The sequence below is a fragment of the Epargyreus clarus genome, unplaced genomic scaffold, assembly GCF_041222505.1.
Source record: "Epargyreus clarus isolate Ecla_fem2 unplaced genomic scaffold, WU_Ecla_fem_2.2 ptg000026l, whole genome shotgun sequence".
NCBI classification, from domain to species: domain Eukaryota; kingdom Metazoa; phylum Arthropoda; class Insecta; order Lepidoptera; family Hesperiidae; genus Epargyreus; species Epargyreus clarus.
The window spans coordinates 2,194,684-2,219,671 of NW_027332233.1; the positions used below are offsets into that span (position 1 = coordinate 2,194,684).

The following is a 24,988-nucleotide window of genomic DNA, read 5'->3' on the forward strand; positions in this document are numbered from 1 at the left end:
CCTGGGGAGGAACGGCCTCGGCAGAGGGGAAGGGGCATCGAACAATTAGCAAACGCCTTAGAGAAGATGATGCACGTACGACCCCCGCCGCGGCAAACGTCGGAGCTCCCAGCATTCTCCGGGTCCGTTATGGAGTGGCTACCCTTCAAAGCAGCAGTAGAAGATTCGACGCGTCTCTACAAATTCAGCGCCACAGAAAATTTATTGCGGCTTCGAAACAGTCTCCGTGGGGAAGCGAGAGAGACAGTGCTCTCTCAACTATACACGGCGACTCACCCGGACAGCATAATGAAGACGCTAGAAATGAAATACGGTCGACCTGAATATATCTTCGATAAAGCAATGGAAGAACTGAAGAGACTCCCCAAGGTCGGCAACTCCAGCAGCGAATTGAATGAATTGGCCATCAAGTTACAGAACGTCGTCTACACTATGAAGAGTGTGGACCACCGTGGTTATCTACGAAATCCATTACTGATAAGGGATGTAATGGAGAAACTAAGCCCTCACCTGGTGAGCAAATGGGCGGAATACGCGGCGATCAACGAAGGGAAGATTGCATACAGCGACGAAATCACAATACTCTCGGAGTTCCTGATGGGTGAAGCAGACAGGGTACTACGCTACACGCACACGGCGAGGAACAGCGCTCCGGGGCTTCTCAGAGGGGAGAGGCCAGTAAGGAGGACAGCACCTCGGGAGAAGGTCTATTCTACGAGTGAATCGACGCGTGAAGAGCGAGCACCTAGCTGTCTACGATGCCAGTCTACAAGCCATCACACTCCGAAGTGCCCTCAGCTGAAGGAACTCACCATCAACGACAGGTGGAATTGGGCGAAAGAACAGCGGTTATGCTTCAAATGCATGACACGAAGACACAGTAGAACCACATGCAGAGCGAAGCCGTGCGGAGTCGACGGGTGTAGCATGCAGCATCACGCCATCCTACACAAGACTGCAGAGCCCGCCAGGAGGGTGGAGACTTCTGAGTGCACAGATCAGGGTGCACCCGCAGCGGTCATGAGCGTCACATCAAAGGTGGCACCAAGAGCGGTACTATTGAAGACATGTGAAGTAAAACTCAGCGGTCCACGGGGGGAGATAAGGACACACGCCCTCCTGGACGAGGGGTCTACAGTAACCCTTATAGATGAAGAATTGGCAAGTCAACTCACCAGCGGCGGACCGAACCAACCTCTAAACATAAGAGGTATCAATGAACAAAGAAGAATCGACAGCAAGGCGGTCAAGATTCAAATCAAAGGTCTACACGAACATGAAGCATACTCCGTGACAGCCCGCACGGTGAAGGGACTTCAATTGCATCATCAGCGCGTACCTCAGAACCTGGAGCGGTATGCACACCTGCGAGTCGTAAGGGAGAAAATCAGCACGGGGGAAGCTCGGCCTCGCATACTAATAGGCACCGACAATTGGCACTTAATAGTGTCCCGACAGCTGCGCGCCGGCAAGAAGAACGAACCTGCCGCATCAAGAACAAAGCTGGGATGGGTTCTACATGGGTCGGTACCTAGGAGGTTCGTCTATCAGGACCAGGCGGCCGTGCTTCACGTCTGCACGGGCGACATACAGTTACAGAAGCTCGTCGAGTCGCATTTCGACGTGGACTCGCTCGGCGTATCTACGAAAGAGAAGATTAACAAGTACGACAAGAGAGCCAGCGACATCTTCGAGGCGACCGCCAGACGGAAGGACGGACACTTCGAAGTGGGTCTACCTTGGAAGACTGACAACCCCACACTCCCCGACAGCTACGAGCAAGCATACAAGAGGTTACGCACATTGGAAAAGAAGATGGAAAATGAGCCCACATTCAAGAAGGAATACAGCGCTCAAGTGGCTAACCTGCTGAAGAAGGGTTACGCAGAAGCATGCGACGGCAACGAAGAAAGAAGTAACGTCAAGTGGTACTTACCTCACTTCGCGGTTGTCAACATTAACAAGCCAAACAAGATACGAATGGTATTCGACGCAGCGGCCAAGATTAACGGAGTCAGCTTGAACGACTACCTGCTGGAGGGGCCCGACCTGTTGGCGTCTCTGATTAAGATCCTGTTTGGTTTCCGCGAAAAGAAGATCGCGGTGACGGCGGACATAGAAGAAATGTTCCTCCGAGTGAAGATACGCAGCGAAGATCAACCAGCCCAGATGTTCCTGTGGCGGGACGAGTCCAGTGAAGCCCCGCGCAAGTACAAGATGACGTCAATGATATTTGGGGCCTCGAGTTCGCCGTACCTCGCTCACAGCGTGAGAAACAAGAATGCCGCCGATTACGAAGAGGGATACCCGGAAGCTGCGCGAGCCATAAGGGAACGCCATTACATGGACGACTATTTAGATAGCTTTCAGTCAGAAGAGGAAGCTATAAAGGTCATAAGGGACGTCATTCATGTACACGAACAAGCCAGCTTCAATCTGCGGGGATGGAACTCCAATAGCCCAGCTGTCCTCGCGAGTATTCCCGACACGAAGAAATCGAAGAATGTCAACGTGCAACTGACGACACACCAGTCGGAGAAGACCTTGGGACTAAGGTGGAACCCGAGCGAAGACACCATAGGCTTCAATACGGACATTAAGAGGGTCCCCACCGAAGTCAAGTGTCAACAGCGAGCACCGACCAAGCGTGAAGCACTGAGCGCCGTCATGTCAATCTACGATCCCCTGGGCCTCGTAAGCCAGTATACGATCACCGGGAAGATATTGCTACAGCAACTATGGGTCAAGAAGGTCGGCTGGGATGAAGAGCTACCTAGGGAGGAAGCCGAAGAGTTCCAGCAATGGGTCGCCGGACTACAAGACATCTCGAACTTGGCCTTACCACGTTGCTACAGCCGCGACATGACTCCGAGCTCAGAGCTACAGCTGCACATATTCAACGACGCGAGTGAACAGGCCTACGCGACCACGGCGTATTGGAGGATCACCCATAAGGATGGCACCGTGGAAGTTGTACAAGTCATGGGCAAGGCTAAGGTGGCGCCGTTGAAGTTACTCACGATTCCCAGGTTGGAGCTACAGGCAGCACTCATCGGGGCGCGTATGGCGAGCACCATCCTGAAGGAACACGAATGGAAACCAGGGCGAGTCTACTACTGGACGGACTCCAAGACGGTACTTCATTGGATAAGGAACGATAAGAAGAAGTACACACCGTTCGTGGCGCATCGACTGGCGGAAATAGGCGAGCTGTCCCAGGTGGAAGATTGGCGATGGGTGCCCACGGCCGACAACGTGGCCGACGACGCCACGCGAATCGAGACGAAGAGGATCACTGGCGCCGACCGATGGTTCACCGGGCCGTCATTCCTGAGCTTACCAGAGGAGGAATGGCCCACCGAAGCTACAAGCAGTGACACTTCAGAAGAGGCGGCGTACACCATCACCACAGACGACATCACGGACCGCATGGGCTGCCTGCCGGACATAACGAGGTTCTCCGCCTACAGACGACTCATAAGGGCCACAGCGCTAGTTCAACTCTACGTACAGAAGCTAAGAACAAAGAACAGAAGCCTGCTGTTAGAAGTCTCCCATATACAAGACGCCGAGCTGCGGTGGATACGACAAGCACAACAGGACTCCTTCGGCGAAGATCTACGTAGACTGCGGGCTGGACAGCACTTACACCGGCATAGTAAACTAGCGAAGTTGGACCCCGTCATCGAAGAAGGAACACTGAAGGCCCGAGGCAGAATAGGAGCCTCTAAGACGTCGACGCACTCGAACCGACCTATAATATTGGATGGTGGTCACCCCTTCACACGCCTACTAGTGATGGACTACCATCGAAACGCCGGACACGCTAACAACGAGAGGGTCGTAAACGAGCTGCGACAAAAATACGTTATATTTCGACTACGACCGACAGTAAGAAAAATGGCTAAGGAATGTCAATTGTGCAAAATAAGGAAAGCAACGCCGCAAACACCGCCACGAGGGGACTTACCAGAAGAGAGGACAAGTCCAGGGCATCGACCGTTCAACTACTGCGGCGTGGATTACTTCGGCCCCCTAACAGTCACTATTGGGCGCCGACATGAGAAGAGATGGTGCGCACTGTTTACCTGCTTAACTACACGAGCAGTGCATTTGGAGTTGGTGTCATCGCTGTCGACCGACTCGGCAATTATGGCACTCCGAAGGATGGCCGCCAGAAGAGGATGGCCACAGGTGATCTTCTCAGACAACGCAACGAACTTCAGAGGTGCTGACGTCGAGCTAAGAAACGCGTACCGGGCATGGGGTCCGGAGCTACATAACTTCTGTCTACAGTATGGAACCAGCTGGCGTTTCATCCCACCGGGGGCTCCGCACATGGGCGGGGCATGGGAGCGGCTCGTGCGGTCAGTCAAGACCGCGCTGAGCACCACACTGAACGAGAAGTCACCCAAAGAAGAAGTCCTTCAAACGCTACTGGTGGAGGCCGAGTACTGTGTCAACGCTCGGCCACTCACGCACGTCTCCGTGGATCCCGCCGACTCAGAAGCATTAACCCCCAACCACTTCCTGATTGGGTCGTCGACCGGGCTGCCGCTGACGGGACCCTGCGAGGAAGCCGACCGCAGCGTGTGGAGAAAAGCACAGGCGCTGGCGGACCAGTTCTGGGGGCGGTGGGTCAAGGAGTACCTGCCGACGCTGATACTTCGAGGACAAGAGACAAGGGCATCACGACAACTACGGGTCGGCGACCTGGTCATCGTGGTCGACAACACGCTACCCCGCAACACATGGCCACGCGGCATCGTCGAGCGAGTGCACGAGGGACCCGACGGCATCGTTCGCTCAGCAGACGTGAGGACCAGGGGAGGAGTCTTCAGGAGGCCCGTGGTGAAGCTCGCCGTCCTCCAGATAGGGAGGGCTACGACGGAGCTGCGCCGGGGGGAGGATGTTGCGGACGGCAAATAGATTTAAGAATATTTGATAAATTGTAAATCCTATTATTGTTTTTTAGTACGTAAGATTGTTGATTTGTATAAGAATATTTAATGTGTATGAAAAATAATGTACAACTATGTTTAAAATAAGGTATTTAATGTAAATAAATAAAGAGAAATAAAAATAAAGTAAAATTAGAAAGAGAGGGACACGAGTGAGCGAGATGCATGATAGAAAGAGAGGGCTATAGGAAGTGAGCGAGACGGGACTGCTGCGTTAGCCCCCCGTCGGTTGTAACACTCACTTTGCCACTTAAGGTGGCTAAAAATAGGGTCCGGCACGCTCCGGAAAATAGAAGAATATTGTAAATGGTCAAGAAAAGAAAATACAGGAAGAAAAATTCAATTGGAGTTTTTATTGCAAACCCGTACTCAACAAGTATAGTGTTATAATTATAATACTAATAAATTTATTTCTAAGCTCCATTATATTACGTACGAAATTTAATTAAATTAGTAGAATTGTACTTTTAGATTGTTAAAATAAACAATAATTTTTACGCTTTACATGTTGCTTGGGTAAATTCCATATTACCAAATTTCAGTATACCACCGTAACATTAGTATTATGTGACACCCGTTATGAGTTAATTTTACTGATTTTATCTTTTAATGATGTGTTGCCATATTGTAAAGGAGATAATAAATGTATATATTTAAAAACGTAACATAATATTTTTGTAATAATTTAAAATGTCATGCATATGAATAAATGCATTGATATATGGCAAAAGTAGTGCTCACACGACCAAGTGGGAGAAATGAATTAAACAAAGTCGTAACAAAGTAAAGTATTACTAGTAAGAAAAACCTTTTTTTAAATAAGGTCTTCAAAGATTGATGAATGTACCTAAACAGGAAATGCAACATAAAATAATAATTTATGACGAGTCAAAATATATCAAAAGGTTATTTGAAAATACCGAAACATTAGTCAGACTAAACGGTAGGAGTCAAATCAGTACGGTTGTAAACAGTAATAAAATGCGATCCATATCGAAATTTGTTCCACGAATTACTAGACATGCAACTTACAAATTGAACTTTATCTGATGTAAGCAAATTAAAGAAGTAATTTAGCACTTTTAATTTTAGCCTTTACAAAAAGGTCATAGACCGAAGTTTTGTATTTATTTTCAGTAGCTTATTAGTTTTTAACCATTCATGGTCGCTTGGTAAGACATAATTACCTATTTCGGATTCAATATTCGGAATTACGTTAGAATTAAGAAATGTTGCTTATTAATTTAGCCAACAATTATGCAATTCATAAGTCCAATAAGTGGGAATCGCTCATTGACATATCTAATCACTCCAAATGAAGTACTTAAAATTAAGCTGCTCAAAGATGTTAGCCACAGATGTTTTCACTACCTTCAGATACTTAAATTAATTGACCTTCGTGTACGCTTTATGCAAAAAAAAAAACTACTTACTAAATTATCATGTATAAGTAATTAATGATTTCACTAAAATCGGTTAACAGACAGAAAAGACAAAGAACTATATTATTATGGTTTAGTATATTGTGAATCGTAAAAAACTTAGGTACTAGTTTACTTCTCAATGGAAAGGGATTATTTTGTCAACAAGTGTATTGATTATATTATTCTGAGACGCACTAATGACATAAAAATAATGCGTGCTCTTTTGCCCACTTTATTTAAAAGCTATGATTACTGAAATTGACATTTCTTTAAATGCCGACGTCTTTGATCACGATGTTCGATACGCAGCAACATTGCGGAAAGACATCTACGAGTCACGATGTTTCAGGACTTGATTGTTTGATTGTTTGATTGAACAATTGCAGTTGTTGGACATATTCAATATCGTGTTAAATAACATACATGCAATATCATTACAGGCGGTGTGTAGAGCTGATGTATCTGCTAGCACGGAGAGTGGCTCAGAGTGCTAAATTATTTGAATCATAACAATAAGCTTGTTAGTATAGCAATAATTGTACGTATGGAAAACTAATACATAACTATATGTAAAAAAAATAAAATGTCAGCTGTTTTAAGTCTAATCGTTACAGAAACATATAAAAACTTCATGTCGATTTTTATGTATTGATATTGTGCAGATAAGAACAAGAAACGGCATTTGTTTTGGAATCAATAAATGTACATTTTATTTTTGTATATTATCTACTGAAACTACTTACATGATTATGAAATATGGTCACACATGAGCATGCTCTTTTGGTACGTTTTTTAAAAGCAGTGATTAATAAAAGTGACATTCTCAAATTACCAATTGTTTGGTCACGATACACGATTTGCGATACAGTGGTATTGTGGAAGGTGACGACGAGTCACGACGTACCAACACGTCCTTGTGACTGTTTGATTAACATGCCGACAAACAATTGTGACCGTTGGCCCAACATGTTATGTAATACACATGCATTATGTTGGGTTGGCACGTCAATGCGATGTTTGATTTGCGAACAAACAATCTTGAACGAATTCTTGGACCAATCTTTTGTCCAATAACGTGTTAAATAACACACATTATTATGTTAGTGGCGTGCATGCGTGTGTGGACGTGATGCATGAGACATATATAGCGTTAAATGCATTGGTAGCTCTCGCTATCAATGTATTTCACGCAAATCTATTGTTTTATACTTTTTAGTTTTATTTTTGTAGGATTTACACCAGTATTTAGTTTAGTCATTTAAACCAATTACTTAAAAGTCTTAAATCAAAATTTGTGACGTTTTAATTCATAATTTATAACGTTAAAATTTGTTGAGTTCACTTGTTTTTATTACAATTTATTATTAATCTGCCTCAAATTATCCGATGAACTATTTATTGCAAAAAAATTACATTATTAATTTGCTTCTCTCCAACATCGTAAATGCTTATAGTAATTTTGAATCGATGAAAATATAAGCAACATTAATTACTTTTTTTGTAACTGGTAACGAAGATATAATATTATATGCAATTTTATATTACTTATACTTATAAAGATTTTATGAAAGTTAATTAGTAAAGTTTGTTTATGCTCGCCATTAATTTCATCATCTAAAATGTGGTAAAAAATAAAAACACCATTAGAATATGCTGTTATACTTCATAGTCTCACCACCTCTCGAATATATCCGATATTTATTATTTAATATCGATGATATATTGAGCAATATTTCTACAAGTTTTATTCCTTGTGTTGAGAGGATGACGCGTATTGGTCAATTATGTTAACGACTCTCCAATATTTTGTTCTCTCAAGTGTGTAATGCCGTTTTTCATGTCAATGACTTATGACATTTATTAGTCTTTAAAAAAGAACTAAAATTAATCCAAAATATTATTTTTATGTGAGATAGAAGCAGTAAACGGGTTTGAAATTTGTGGTTGCTACAGCCTACGGTTATATAGACTTATATGTGAGCCAACACCCAATAAAGAGATCTTTTAAATTAAACAGAGAAAAGATCGTTACCCAAGGATTAATGACAGCGTTTTGTAAAAGAAACACAATAAAAATTGAGGTAGAGTTCTACAAATATCCTAGGACGGCAAAGATCACTTATACTAACTTATCCATTGGGCTGCAAGCTATTTTCCGACATCAATCTAAAATGAAATACTCTTGGCTTAAATATTTGCTTAAAGTATAACTGAGCTAAAGTGTATTTTAGGTTTTGTAACGCAATGTTATGATAACGCAATATTTTGTTTAAAGTGTACCTATGGTATTTTTTGTTATTTTATTCGTAATCATTTGCTTATTTAATGATAGTGAAAATGTCAACAGCATTACATAATATTTCTAAATGGGTCCGAGCACCCACGCTTTCATTTAATTGTCATTTTATTCAAGCATTTCGCGAGTTAAAAGGTTAAAATATTACCTCTATATGAAATTAAGTTTCATTGAGTTTAATTTTAATATGCTGTCAGTTCTGAGTTAATCTCGTTGAAACTTAAAAGGATAAGTAAAATGTTTTATTAATTTTATTCTCCCATTACATGTTGTAGGGTTAATAAGTACCTACTTATTGGTAAAAATAAATATTTTATTTAATATAAGATCTTGGTAATTAATGAAAAATAAGTTTTTAATCTTTCTTCTACAAATTTATTGATAATTAAAATATTTAGTTTTTCGACCGACCTTAGTGTTTAAGGAATCTATGTTATAATTTTTTTTTGTGCTAATTTACGTTACCTATAACTCCTGTGGAAGATTCCATGCTTCTAAGTAATTAGTATTAATTAGACCTTTATTAATTAGTTTATAAACTGTTCTTAAAAACCCACTCTCTTATTAAAGATACACAAACAGATCGATTACATACCAATTTTGAAATGCGCTACATAATACCACTGACATTTATACCTGAATGAAAAATGAATACAATTGTTATAATTTCGTATATGTAAAGGTCATTGTAATTTATTGGGAGCTTATGTCGATGATTATCATGTCTGATAGAGAACGACGTCGCTGGTCGACTTCTGTCGGCTTTATTGTTACTAATACCATTACTAGTTAGTGCCTGCGACTATTTCTTACATAGGTACACTGAATAATTTCATATTTATAGAGTAAATATTGTTATGATTAGATAGCAATCTTTAAACCTTCTCGGAGGTCTTTATGATGGTTTTCATCCATCCACTTCTATCCGACTTAGGATAGTATATGATCCATATATCCTTACATAAAGTAATTTTGGAGAATAGTTATGGAATGTGTACCAGGACTGCGATAGCTGTGGGAGACATAAAAGGGATACAGTACAGTATACAATCAGTAATAGTTGAAGTAGTATAAAGTATATTATTTATTTAGAAATATTTTCGATGTCGCGGAAAACATAATTCGTCATTTTGGTGACATGGCGTAACAATTTATGAAAGTTTTGATACTCAATTATAGTAAAGGTGAAAAAGGTGATTTAGTTCAATGTGTGCGTTGTTTGTTTATTGTTGTATTTGAATTTCAATAAAAAATATTAAAATATAATAATCTAGGCCATAGATTCTAGGGTATAAAATTTCATAAAACTTCACAGAAAATGTAGACTAACAAACATACACATATCAATTGAACGGCTGTATGTATGGTCGCATCTTAGCTTACGTAATTCGTGGCAGCACAAACAGAATTTCTGCATTAGAGTATTATTTGCATTTGAATTTGAATTTTATTTTAAAACTTGAGTCGAGGATCTGTTTAACAATAATTTTAATGCATTTTGTTTTATGAGCGTTTTATTACTAATGATTTGGTACATACTGGCTTAAAAGGATCACAGGTCGAGTCGTAATATTGTCATAAAAACTGTAACTAAATGTTACTCTTATCTAGATTTTATTTTTATATCGGAAACTCCGTTCAATTATAACGGGAACCAGGTGTCGAAGGTTCTTAAAAACCTTTACTTCGACTGAGATTGTTATCGAGACTCATCTCGAGACAATCTCTTAAGATTGGACATCCTTACATAAAAGTAAAACTAACTATAATATTCCTTACGACTCTTTATTGTAGGCCTCACATATTCAACATAATAGGACATTTACGATGTTTTGGGAACCAGGTTTATTTTATTGACATAGATGATCAAAATCGTATTTTCTGTATTCCTAAGGAATATTAAGCATGGTCGTTGTTATCATTAGGTGCGAGTACATTGTTGATTTTTGGCAAACGATTTCGATAAAAGATTGGCTATGAAGTGTCTTAGATAGTCTTAGATTTTGAAGGTGGTAGAACCCTTTGTGGTTCGACTCCGGCGGCACCACCGCCACACCTATTTCTACCTAATAACAGCAGTGTTAGGCGCTGCTGTGTTCCGGTTTGAAGGGTGTGGTAAGGGAGACAGACTTTTCCGAGGCGTTCCAGCTTAGTCCTCAGGGGTAGCGGCGCATCTGTGGCCGACTTCAGGTAGGAATATATAATCATATCTGGGGTTGATTACAGATGTCCATGGGCGGCAGTAGCCACTTACCATAAGGTGGACTGCATGCTCGTCTGCTACTCTAATATTATAAAATAATAATAATAATAATAATGCGTGGAGCATCTATCGCCAAATCTCCAAGTCCTCACAGGTGAAAATTATTCTCGGCCAAGTCGTTATAGTATAGAATATTAATTGTATGAAATCTGTTAGAGTCTTGCAGGCCTCCCTTAATGGCGGAGAGACGCTCATTCAAAGTAGTGGGACATAAGGGTTGCAACTCTACATAATACATGCCATAGAAAGAAACCCATTGAATACTAGAGATTTGTAAATACAAAATAAAACACTGTTCAAAACTATGTCACCGTCTCAATTTAGAGTGCTAAGAAAGAGATATACATACTCACCTATATATACATACAAATGCTTTAATAACATTACCCTCCGTTGTCTGGCAATAATTACACCCTGACCGCAGAGTTTGCCAAGTTATTTTTCTAAAACAATTCAAAAGCTTTTAGCAAGAGTTTACCCAAGTTTTGTTTAAACTTACTAAGCGTTGGGTGATTGTGTACAACCCGGTTATCGAACCCGGTGTTATTTGTTTTATTGTCAATGCCGAGGCACACTTGTCCACGGCTTACATATGCAAATGGCTTTCAGTGTAAACTGTTTGCGAATGCGGTCGTTGCCTTAAATCTTATAAAATGTAAGATATTTATGATGTGTTTGGACTTGATAATTTTACGGCTTTATTATTAATCAATGTACCAAAGATTGCACTTTCGCAATCTTTGCCTACTAGAAATTGTCCAATTTTGATCTTTGATAGATAAAAAAGTTGATTATTGATATAGGCCGCTATAAGCTATGGTATTATTATACGAGTAAATGAAATGTTGGGATATATTTTACACGCTAATTAGTATCTAATTTAAGCTTAATAGCACTTAAATTTATTTAATAGTATTTAAAATTAATTTATTATTGAATTTTTAGCTGTAACCCTTGTTATGTTGGCCCTACAGCTCTATCCTCAATTGGAGGAGTCCTAGAGCATATTCCATAGAGCATGCTCCAAAGAAATATACATTATACATTGCATTGTAAGTTTGACGTTTCCACTAATTCTACATTTACCACAACTACAATTATAACATACACATGTAGTAGTTATTCCCATCACTACTTATCAACAAACTATAGGTACCTACTGTTTTATTAAAGAAACTATGAATAAAGAAAGGTATGTGCAAAATAAAATCATCGCAGGAAGAGATGGAAGTGCTTTTGTAACACTTTTTATAAAACACTTTTTAAATTTTGCATCCAAAAAGTGTTTCCAGTTTTATTGTCCAAACAGGTATTCAGGACAATTCTTTATCTGACCCGGCCATCGGGATATACTGTTCGTTTTTTGAGTCAAAAACAAAATTATTTTATCTTGTGATATAATGAGATTGGACTCCAAATTTAAGAATTTGAATGCAGGCAATGTAGAGCCGTATTTTTGAATGAATATATCTTGCTTATCTTGAGAATAATTTAATTCATTCAAAAGAAATGTTATTTTTAAAATGAAAAATTTAAATTGCCCATAGAGCTCTTTACACTGTAACAGAACAAACGAGCATAGAGCAGAGTCTCTATATCCAGGTTTTTGTTTATCTCTATTGCACTTCGCACCTGAAGAAACATCTCCTTGGAAATGAGCGGTCACAGTCTGGCAGTAAAGAACCCAGCAGCTAGATACTTTGACCTATCATGGGGTAGCAAGGGCTCCTACAAACCTGATATCTTCAGCTTCGGTAGATACACCAATCAACTCTATATCCCTCATATGTTTGAACGACAATCGCTGCTACTTTTGGACACAAAAGTTAAAACGCAATGCAATTGCTAAGACATACGTTTATGTTACCTCAACCGCACGCATCAAGTCTCCAAAATATGCTGTAGTATCAATGCAAATCGCCGATGCTTAAAGTAGCTGGTCGCCAGGGTAGTTAATCGTCCCCCCCAAGTTGGAGTGCGCCTTGTCGTGGTGGGGGCCTCAGTAGCCCGTTGCAATACAGCAGCGGCTAAAGCTAAAGCGCTCCAGTGGCGGTTGGGATACACTGCTTCTGTCCCGTATCGGGCGGCAGTAATATCTCGACGGTACGCTGCGAGGCATTGGCGTAGGACACGGGGGTGTCCTACGTCAAAAACACCATCAAGCCTCGAGGTGGCGCGCGCGATGTTCCCGCGTGCACCTCAAAGATGAGCGGATGGAGTAGCTCCAGCTCCATCCCCAACCGAGACGGGCCCGGACGTGGGCAAACGCCGTCGGGATCACGGAAGGGTGCTATTAGCGTACCCGTGGTCGCGACAAAAGGCGTCCAGAGGACCACCGTGGGGTTTTAGCCGGTAGGAGTCCGGCATATCCTCTCCGCTACCCCCGCAGCTGAGAGGAACCCATGAAGGGTTTGCCCATGAAAAAAAAGGGTAGTTAATCGTGATCTGGCTTTACATAAATACGTGGTCAAGACAATTGATAAAAAATGTCGTCCAATTGATAAGCTGATCGACGATTAAGTAAACTTAAACAAATAGGAACTATTTGTTGCTGTCTGGTCGCATGAAAGGGGTTCATTTCCACGACAGCATAATGAACGGTTTGCTATAATAATTAACAACCTTATGTCCAGTGGTATGACACTGTCCTTTAGCATGTTAATTGTGCCTCTTATCCACGATCGGAGCTTTTCGTACTCTGTAATCAATGTACACCGCAGTTGGTAAATGATTTTTAATGTACTTATGAGTATATATAGGGTGGCACTAAAGTAATCATCCAATTTTGTTTTTGAATAACTTTTGTACTGAATAAAAAAGTGATTTTGAATATTAGAAATCTTTACCAGGAGCTGTAACTTCGATTGGAATACGAAGTGTTACTGGCAGAAATCTTAAGGAAAGTCGTGGAAAATATGGTAAAACGGCAAACTTGTGTCAACGCTGATGGAAGAAACGTGACAGATATTATATTTTCTCATTAAGATTTCCGCCGGTAACACTTCGTATTCCAGTCGAAGTTACAAGTCCTGGTAAAGATTTTTAATACTCAAAATCACATTTTTTTATTCAGTACAAATGTCAAAAACAAAATAGGATGAGTCATTATGCGCCACCCTGTATTAATGTTTACATCTCACTTATGAACAGTACCTGGATTTCGCTTCCTTCCGTGTTTTTGGTTGGACCAGCGACTGTCTTAGCCACAGGACGACTCTATATATTTGTAACAAACATTTGTTTAAATTGAAAAATAATACTATACATAAATTTATCTGTGTTATTATAAAGAATTGATTTGTAAATAATAATAACTGATTTCTGATACTTAACTGCCCTCTCGAACGCCAAACTTCCTTGCCGTCCAAGTCGCTCCCATTCTAAAGAAGGTCTTGTGGCAGATTTCATAAATTACTAAGCCTACTTTTACGAAGATGGTGCTCACAGATTGCTACTGAGGCTTCAATAGAACAGACTATGACATAACACAATAATTAAGTGTTGCGATAGTTTATTGTACTGCTTACCTATTTTCTTAATTCTACTAAAACTTAAAAAAAAACTAGTAGGCAAAACTTTTATAAACACAAGTAATATGCTACGTTATTTGTTACATTGCATGTGTAGATGTGTTTATTATTGTATGTATGTGTGTGTATATATTTATTTGTTTCCACATATGAGTAAATTCAGTCCTTGTTTATTTCCAAAACGATAATTTCCTTCAAACTAGTTCGTATGTTAAGCCGATAGCGAATATTTATGAATATGGTCATTTTGCAACCAGATTTTATGCAAATTGAGCACAAAGAAAGAACGATAAAAATGTATGCATGGGAATTATCTCATTATGTTTTAAGATATGTTGTGTGCCGCATAGCGGAGGGATTAGGAGGTTACAAAGGTTATTTGAAACAAGAATAACAATATAATTTACCGAATTTAATATGTAGTTACAGAAAGTCCTTAAAGTATTTGTCCCCGTTTAAAAATACTTTGAATTGGTAGAACACTATGCCTTACTCTTCGAAGTAAATCTATGATAGCGCTGTTGCCAAATCCGTTCCTTATTTATAGTATTTGTTACAATTGAAGCAAATTCTAGAGTATATTTATTACTATTTAAAGAAAGACTTTTCATTTTATTAAATTTAATATAATGGGTATTATATTAACTACCAACGTGTATGGATGGAGCGTTATTATCAATTAATTCAAATAAATTGGCGCGGTTGTTTTTTAACGCTTAACAAAAACATTTTCGTAGCTACTAAATATATTCTTTTTTTAATTATTAGGATAAAATATTTTCGAGGTCTGTGTCTTAAACAGCGACGGATATAAATTACGTACTGATTTCCCTTCACAAGTGTGAACAGCGCTTGTGCTCCAACTTAGTCCTCAGGAGTGGCAATGCACTTATGGTCGTGACGTGTGGAAGTCTTATCTTATCTGGGGTTGATTACAATGTCCATCAGAATGACCGCATGCTCGTTAGCTACTTCTATATATAACAAAAAACTGGAGAAGCTTGATAGCAATATCTTGCTTCGTAATTGGCGACGGACCCGTGCGTACCATTTGGTTCAAGTTTGTCGCATTGAAAGGTTTTGAGACCTTGAAACCGATTACCTGTTCGCCGAATACATTACTCAACTACAAGAATATTCTAGATTATTTTCGGATCTAGATTCTCGCATTTAAATTATCAATCGGCATTTGTATGTAAACTTGTATCTGAGCGCATATCGTTCAAGTTCAGGGCCCCAGTCACTGATGAGTCAATGCTATTTGAATAATCTGAATAATCTGCGTCTAACTATTACGAAGGCGTTGATCCCAGCGTTTGTTATGTAAATATACACGCAATTGTATTGAATTAGCAACCATAATTGATTCTTGAGTTAATTTCTTGGAATGTCTCGTTTATTTTTATATACGGCTCTCCTGTCTGATTGCTTTGATGTATTTAGGTATCTCTCCTGATTATGGTGTAGAAATGATATTGTATTGCATTAAGTATTTAGTAGTTCCCATTCATGACATAAATGTCCACGTATGGACAGAACACTGGCTACTTCATGGTATAAAAGCCAGCGCGGCTCATGAGCGACTTTCAGGTTAACGATATGGATTATGGTAAACGAGAGAGGAGCGATAGTGGTTAAATAAACTTACAACCAATTCGGTCTAGTCTCATAACAGTGTTATGTGAATCACACATATATGAGAAAAAAATACGTGAAACGCTAGTTAGAGGAAAATATATTCTATTTCAAAATGTTACTCAATGTGCCAATGCTAGACTTGCGAAAAACTAGGAATGCGCGAATAAGGAAGTAAATGCGACCAAGAGTTCTGCTGATCGGAATTCGTATTTATAGAACATATTTATAGAGCCTACGTGAACCAGTTTAATTGTTTACGTTTTATAGGACAATGCTCTAGAATCATTGTTTTGTTTAATGATAAGGAAGTGCCAAACCAGCGTACCACCTGACTGCTGCGAAAACAGTTTTAATGTTACTTTTCTGAACGGAGTTACCTTAATCAGCAGCGGATTTAAAAATTTATCGCTAGTAGACTATTCAAATTTTGCCGCCCCTACCGATTTCTATAAATGGATTCCATAGTTCAGGGCTATTAGACAATCACTAGGTACTTCTTGCCGATGTCCCTGTAGTTCCGGGACTAGAATAGGGCTACGGTATCCCCTGTCTGTCGTAAGAGGCGACTAAAAGGGGGCTTCCGGGGTTGCGGGCGGCAAGAGTGGGAGCTCGAACCGTCCAGTATGCTACCCCGGGAAGGACGGCGGTATGTCTGATCGCATACAATCGTAATCATCATATGTTGTGGGAGGAGCGAACGCTTCCCTAGGGCAGAGCCTGATTCGGGCATCGCGCTTGGAGGACTCCGGTTGTGTTCCGTTGGATATCCCGGAGTTCGCCAACAAGTGCCGAGGACGGCCACCGGGGGGGTTTTAGTGCGGTAAAAATCCCACATAACCCGACGTCGCTCCCACGTCGTCGGTTACCTTTTGAAGGTTTTCCCCTCGAAAAGAAAAAAAAGAAAAAAGAAAAGGTACTTCTTGCCGAAAGAAGATTATTAAGATGAAATAATCTGTTTATTCGGTGAAAAAGGGTCGTAAGATATTAAATTACCACCTTTAAAACCTGCCGCTCTAGGCTCCAGTCCTGTCCAAAATTTATGACGTCAAACGGAAGAAATGATCAATTTTTACTAACCAAACAGAGTTTCAGATAAGTAAAGTGGTAATATCTACTTCATCTACAGCATTAAGCAAGGTACGGTTCGATGACATTAAAGAAGATCACGTAAAAAAAGAACCCGCGTAAGGGTACAGGACATATCAATGTGGAGAATACTAACCAGTATTATAATTTTTGCGAAAAAAACCTTACGATAAGTACAACAAATTGACAGGAACAGTGATCAGATGTTCCGCCGGTTGGCGAAGATCACTGAATTTATAGAGGTGTATTTCAATATAATGGTTAACGTCGGTTAATGACATTAGTGACACCAAAAGTGGTTACTACAACGTCAATTTCTATAAAAAATCTCTATTTTAACATTTTCAAAATGCCCGTTTCTTGAGAAATTCATTAAAATTATGCTTCTTACGTTATTTAAACTTCACTTATTCAAAACATGAACAAAACCTGTGAAAACATCTATATTACTATTTATAAGACACTTTTGCACACATTAATATATATGTACGTGATTTAGTAATCAATACCTATAACATATTTTTAAAAAATTCAATGGAAAAATTGCCTCACCTTAGAAAAAAAGCGATTTTTTTACCTTTTTTTCACGCGTCCTTATTTATTAAGCCATAACCGTTTATAATTTGTATCCCAGCGTGATTTTACATTCGAATGTTCAATAATCAGACATATTAGTATGCAAATTGTCTATAACATAGCCATATGGCAGATAACGGTTCCGTACGTGGTAACCCCGATACAGGTGGGACCTACATTGAAATGCATACTGCATTACTTCATTATTCACTTGGTTTCGTTAATGTTCTGCTCCGGGTAATGAAAGTTGAAAGGACCTGTATAATAAACTGTAACACTGAATAACAAACAATGTACTTACAGCCTTAACTTCGGTTCTAAAATAATGACGTAAGAATTCTTTTAACGTATGATTAATAAGACATTCTTTTTAGAAATTCATATTTTAAAGTTGAATGTTATAGAATAATGTATAAATAACACTTATGTTTACTGTACTTGATCTTTTAAAAAATAAATTAAGTCTATCAAAGATATCCTGAAACACCTTAATTTACTATCTGAAATAAGTATAAGATGGAATATTTTTTGTTTTGTTATTTATTTATTTAAATACCTATTATGTAATTAAAACAACTTTTAAAATATAACAGATTTCTTCTCGAAATTGACGAATCGGTAAGAATTGCATGTCGCGAGCCAATTAAGCTGAATCAGCTCTATTCATTCCGCGCTCTACGCAAATCGAGACGAGCCCCCGATCTCAATGTCGCACGAATGTCAAGGGCAGATACTGCAGTAAATAGCACATAAACTTGGTTCGTTATGTGTTTCTGAACAGAACCAGTACCTGTACTACTGCGTAGCGGAGTGCACATGATCACATTCCACGGCGAGGAGCAAATGTACTAATATGGAGTAGCTGGCATGCTGGGTTGCAACGTTGGATATACAGAGAGAGCGAAGCACTTTTATATATTTTGAATAAACGATAAATGTTCATTTTAACTGACTTCACAAAAAAGAGAGGTTATCTATTCGACACGTATATATTTTTTTATATATAAATATGTGAGCACATGCGATAGCTACAGCCTACAGTACGAGGTTTTACAATCTAGTATAGAAAAAAGTGTGTTGCTAATTAGTCAACGACGCCTCCAACTTTTTTTGGACTTCGAAATTCTTTCGAAGTATCATCTCAACTCTAAACCATCGTTTTACCGCTCTACGACGTCTTTGTTATCATCGTCATCGAAGCTTCTGCATATGAAATTTTATAAGCAATTTATTTTATCACTTAGACGACGAGACCAATTATAATTAAAAATATAATTTCGAGTCCGAATAATATAATACACTTGCAAATGCAACAAACGTGAATGTTGATTCACTTACTCATCCTTATTGAAACTCTTTCTTATTAAAAGTGTAATCGTCGTGTCAAAGTTCAACGCCAAGTGATAAATTTTATGACGATTATACTATAGGCATATTTAACGTATAAGTAACTTCGATTATTCTTTATGGAATATATGTTATAAGTAATGATCGGAACAATATGGCATTTTGAAGGGAAACAGTGAGGCCGAGGTTAAAGCGAAAGAAAATTAATGTGTCTATCATATGTCGCCTGTGAAGGTAAGGGATATTGGACAACTTTTAGTAATAATATATTCAGTAATCATGTCACCTCGGATAAACGAGGTGATGTGTATAGTCCTAAATGACTCTGCTACTAAAATATGAGGCTAACACTCTATTTTACAAATTAAGTTATTACTGTATTTACAATATAAATTTTACCAAATCTATATAGATTCAATGTATAATTGTATAATCTTAGTTGTCAAAAACATATTTTATAAATTCCTTCATCGGCTCATATCAGTCCTTTGCTGGACACAGGCCTCTTGCAAAGTGTCCCACTGAACCCAATCTTCGGGTCTTTATTGGGTCAGGTTTATACGTTATTGTATTTTTTTTAGAAAGTACTATTAACAAAGTAAATTAAAACATTAATAAAAGTAAATTTGCAGTTTGTTTTGGAAACAATTCAGCAACATTTTAGGGACCTCCCCTTTACAATATAGGGACGATAAAAGCGACGCTTAATTTTAACTGCCATGTAGGTATTGCAATTATAATTAAACGTCATATTAATCTTATACGGTTTAAGAAAATAAAAAATATATCATATCTCCAGCATGGTGTAAAACAAATTACTTCTAATTACTGACATTCATTTTGGTTATAAAATTCACGTGGTTTTGATTTCTAGTGACGTAATCAATTGTTACTATAACATTAAAATATTATGGGCGACCTGATAATAGTTAGAGGCAACCTAAAATAGTAGCAAACCTTCTCTTCTGTTGAGGTTATAGGAGGCAGCTAAGGGATTAAATCTCGAAGATAGGATGGACTGTCTTGTGCAGGATTAGTTATTAATCGTCTGTAGTCAACGTCGTACACAACAGAACTCTGTTACTATTCACCATAAAATTAACAGATTTAAACTTTACCCAATTATTTTAATGAATATACATTGATACATACTTGCATATGAATTAAAAAATTCTGAGATTTTAATTCAACAGAGATGTTTTCATAAACTATTTAAATGGCAGCTGGATTAATTAATAAGAGTATCGTTAATTAATGTTTAATATTTTGCAGGCACTTATACAACGACAAAATACAACTTCCTTTTGGAAAAGAGTTTTTGGTTAAGGTAAGTATTATTTTAGACTTAATCTACCTCGCTGATCAAATGTAGAGCTGATGATGATGCTGAGTTTCAACACCTTAGAGAAGTTATATTACAGAACTGTTCGTCATGGGTTTCATTAACACTAGAATAGATAACTAAAGAGAGAAAATGGAGGCAAGCGACGGAGTAGGTTGGTATAAAGGCACTAAATATGTCTCATTTGGATTTATAAATAAAAACCTTAATAAACCGAAATAACGTTAACAAAATGGATACTGCAGAAGATACTGCTTGAAGTTATTTTGAATAAAGAAAAAAATTTCAAAAGAGACAATCATATTAAAATTCTTTCAAGAAGCCACTAAGGTACACTAGGTTCCAAGAAGGTAAGAACATAATTCAATGCATTAACCCAAGCTCTCTGTCATTGACCAGACCATTCCAAATTAATAAGGGTGGTTGTGCACATTGTAACCTAAGACTTATTAGGTATCAAAACTTTTTGTAAAACCCTAAACTTAATCGCTTACAAGGAAGACAAACGATATGTTATTTGAATACATTTATTTTTATTGTCATCTTATCGGTGATAATTTAAGGATTAGGTGTTGCTTTTCTTATGTTATGCACGTAAGCGTATTGTGACCGCCATTTGTAAACTCATCTTATTTTAAGTGCATCATTAGAAAATATGGTTCGCTATACCTACCTACTATATTTTGTTCAGTTTACACCTTTTTTATTTTTTCGCAAAAGATATGTGATTTTTACTTAGTTCCCCTGAAAATTGTAACTTAATAAACATTCCTACTTACTAGTGTAAGTAAAAATTTCTATTAGTAGGTAAATTGACAGTAGAATCCACTGTTTTAGATGGCTATTTTAATCTAGCCAAGTGCGAATTGATACACTTACGAGTAATATGCTTTTGGGAATCATATTTTGTAGAATGCAGTATCCAATATAAGTTGCCTTGTATTGTTTTCTTTTACTGTTAAATCGAGTAATAACTATTTTGTAATACGGACATATGTTTGTAGAGCTTTCAAACCTAGACCTCCAGCATACGGAGGAGGAAAATTTACACTTCTGCGTTGTATATAACATAGGTACCTACTTACTCAATAAATAAACTCAATTTATTTTTTAATTGATTTGATAGTGCACTAAAAATACATCTGTTCGATGTGTTTCCCCACCAAGAAATTACTCGAAAGAAATGTTCTGAATCATTACAATGACATACAATACTCACACGAGTTGAACCAACAAAATAAAATAGGTATTACCTGTATCGTGTTAATTATGATACGTCAACATCACAAATCATGGTTTTATTTCCTTACATTGTTATTCTCTTCACCGTACGAGCTGATGATAGGCACTTTTCATTCTTAAAGTAACACTACGTATAATTGCCAATAATCTTTTATTACGATGTTATCTTTCGGGACACAATGCTCTGTTTGATTTGATCGCACGGATAATGTTTGTGTTGATATTTCATGATGAGAATGCAACGTCGTGAACGAGGCGTTAAAAGGTAGCTGACGATGGAATTCAGCGATTAACGTGGGTGTATGGGATCTGTTTAAATCTGTTCTTTTCTTATTAACTTTGTTGTTTATACTTAAAAATATGAACATACACGTAATTTACCTATATACTTCAAGTAACCGAATAAATAGTTTAACTACACGATATCTTTGATCTTAGATAGCTCAGTGATTGTGACCGTCAAATTCGGCCTCTCAATCGAAGCGTCCTGTTACAGGTTGCTATATTATAAGGGAAAACATCCCGAGGAAACCTATTTGCCAGAGGTTCTTTAAAAAAAATTCTCGAGGGTGTGTAAAGCCTGGCAATTTCCACGAGGCTGATGCGGTGGAGTATGCCCTGTCACTCTGAGAAAAAAACCCGAGCCCATCAGGGTAAAAGTAAGAATAGGGTTTCCACTTGATTTGTTTAAAGCACCAAAACAGCAAAAATAAAAATAAACAAACCGTTTTAAATGTTTTGTTTGATTTTTAAGAAATAGTCATTAACCTCTTTCGATTTTCCGGTTTTGTCTCGCTAATTGGTAGACAGTTAACAGTTTAAAACGGTACATAAATGGAAATAAGACGCCATTATTTCCGCAAATTTAAAACCATGTTATGGTTTTAAATTTGCGGAAACACGAATTGCGAACATAAAGATGATTTATGTACCTACGCATAGGCCTAGATCTAACATCTAGATGACATATCATTAAACTAAATCTAAAAATCTTAAGTATGCTTTAGTAACATCTAGATATCCTATCAAGAAAGATATAGAACTATCAAATAAATATGAAAATCAGACATTGACTTTTCTAATTTTTTTTGTTCATTATTTCACATACATTCTTTTTTTTATATTTGAACCTGACGATAAAGCAGACGTGCTACCTGATGGAAAGTAGTTAACGTCACCAACACCAGAGGATGCATCGCCGGCTTTGAAGGAGAGCTCTTTTTGCACCTTTTTTAAAGAGCCCCATGTCATAGTGCTCCGGGAATACCTCAGAAGGAAGGTCATTCCACATCAACGTCCGTGCAAACTGAACCGTGGAGGACCGCCAGGAGTCCAGTTGGTGTGGGTGGAACTTCATCCTTAATTCAGGCACCAGGTCAAATAGTTCTTGGGAACAATCACCATTGTAAAGCTGGTAGCATACGCAAAGGGAACCTATGTCCCTCCGTAAACTTAAAGGATCTAGCCGATCGGAAATCGTCGGATCGTTGACGATTTGCACTTCGCGTTTCTGCACGGAGTCAAATTGATTAAGTTGGTATTGGGGTGTCCCTGCCAGAGATGCGAGCAGTACTCCATGTGGGGTCTCACTTGCGCCTTATAAAGCAGAAAGAGTTGCCCCACAGTGAAGTACCGCTTCGCTCTGTTCAGGACGCCCAGTTTCCTTGATGCCAACTTCGCCTAAACGTCCAAATGACCCCAGTATTGCACATCACACGATATATCAACTCCTCGGATCCCTATACTTTTATCAATGGTGAGTGGAATTCCTTGGAACCGTGGCGCTATGACGAATGGTGTTTTTTTAGCGTTGAACGCGCAAATCTTCTAATCTGAAGATGGTCTGAAATGCGCCTAGTTGACAGAAAACCCTACCTTATAAGTAACTATTTCTAAAATATTATCCATAGGCTACTTATGTAAGCAGCCTTATGTAGAACGCTAATGTCTCCAATTCTGATTAGGTGCCTATTTTATTAGTAGGTCAAAGTAATATTAGATATAGTTACATTAAAAATGGGTTACACCACTTCCTCTCAGATATAGTTCTCTGAAAATGCAATGTTGATTTATATTTATTAAATCCCGCAATGTTTTCTAGGAATAATTCATCGTTATCATGGACAATATGTCGACATAGTTTAATAACGTGGAAATGGATAGATAAATGAGGGCGTAATTTCCACACGTCATTATAATGATGTAAAATACGTTGTTTGTTTGTGTTTGGTATTCCCACTTTTAAACGCGACGTACTTAAAGTAAAGGTAAAATTTACAACAATATTATGATACACATTCTTAGTTAATAAGAATATTTTTTCGTTTTGGTAAGTTTTTCCAATTATTGGTGGCAAAATTCTATGACCGTTTTCGTCAAGAAGACTGTACAGAGCAGCAGCACCTTCACTTATAGGTATAGCAATACTGGTTGGGTGTTGTCAGAAAACAATATATGACCAGAGAAACATATGGCCGTTTGCAAAAATAATTTTAAAAAAGTTACTTAAGATACAAACATAATTGTAGTAGCAACTGTAAAGGTACTTAGTTACAATAAATTTGTAAAAATAAAGAGAAAAAACTAAAGTGTTTGCCTTGTATATGGGTTATTGGGAATTTGCGATACTCAATATAACGACGACACTGATTAAAAAATAAATGTTTAAAATTCATTAAAGTAGTGAGTGTTTTCGATAAAAAACAAACGACGAGCAAACAGAATTTCCAAATAGTAAGGAAGTGAGATATCAAGAAGGAAATGACATAACTATCTGATATCATCATTCCTCGCTGCCTACGCAAGGCCGCTCGCCTAGCCCGAACCACCCACCGGCCATAGTACTCGACGATGTTAACAACCTTACATAAAAGGATTAATACATCCTAAAAACAACTGAAATGAGACTTTGAGTCGACCTGATTTTAGGACATCCTACCAAAAGTTCTTAAGGTGGTAGAACCGTTTGTGGTTCGACTCCGGCGGCACCACCGCCACACCTATTTTTGCCTAATAACAGCAGTGCTACGTTTTTTGAAGGGTGTGGTAAGGGAGACATACTTTACGCGTTCCAGCTTACATCTGTGACCGCCCTTAGGTAGGAATCAGGGTAGTTGCTGATGCAGGTTTTTACTAGATCAGCGCATGCTGATGCTGATATTTAAAAATAACAATAAAGCTGATAATCAGCGGATGCTGATGCTGATGCTGATATTCGCAACAACCCTAGTAGGGATATCTAATCCTATCTGAGGTTGATTACATATGTCCATGGGCGGAAGTA

General features: G+C 38.4%; 1 protein-coding gene across 1 annotated transcript; it reads left to right on the forward strand.

The window, feature by feature from the left end:
• Nucleotides 1-288: 288 nt before the first annotated feature.
• Nucleotides 289-4,929, forward strand: LOC140753023 (uncharacterized). Its single transcript, XM_073087373.1, has 4 exons — nucleotides 289-848; nucleotides 1,086-1,355; nucleotides 1,773-3,772; nucleotides 4,511-4,929. Exons 1-4 carry the CDS (start codon nucleotides 289-291, stop codon nucleotides 4,927-4,929), a joined length of 3,249 nt encoding a protein of 1,082 aa, XP_072943474.1.
• Nucleotides 4,930-24,988: the final 20,059 nt, after the last annotated feature.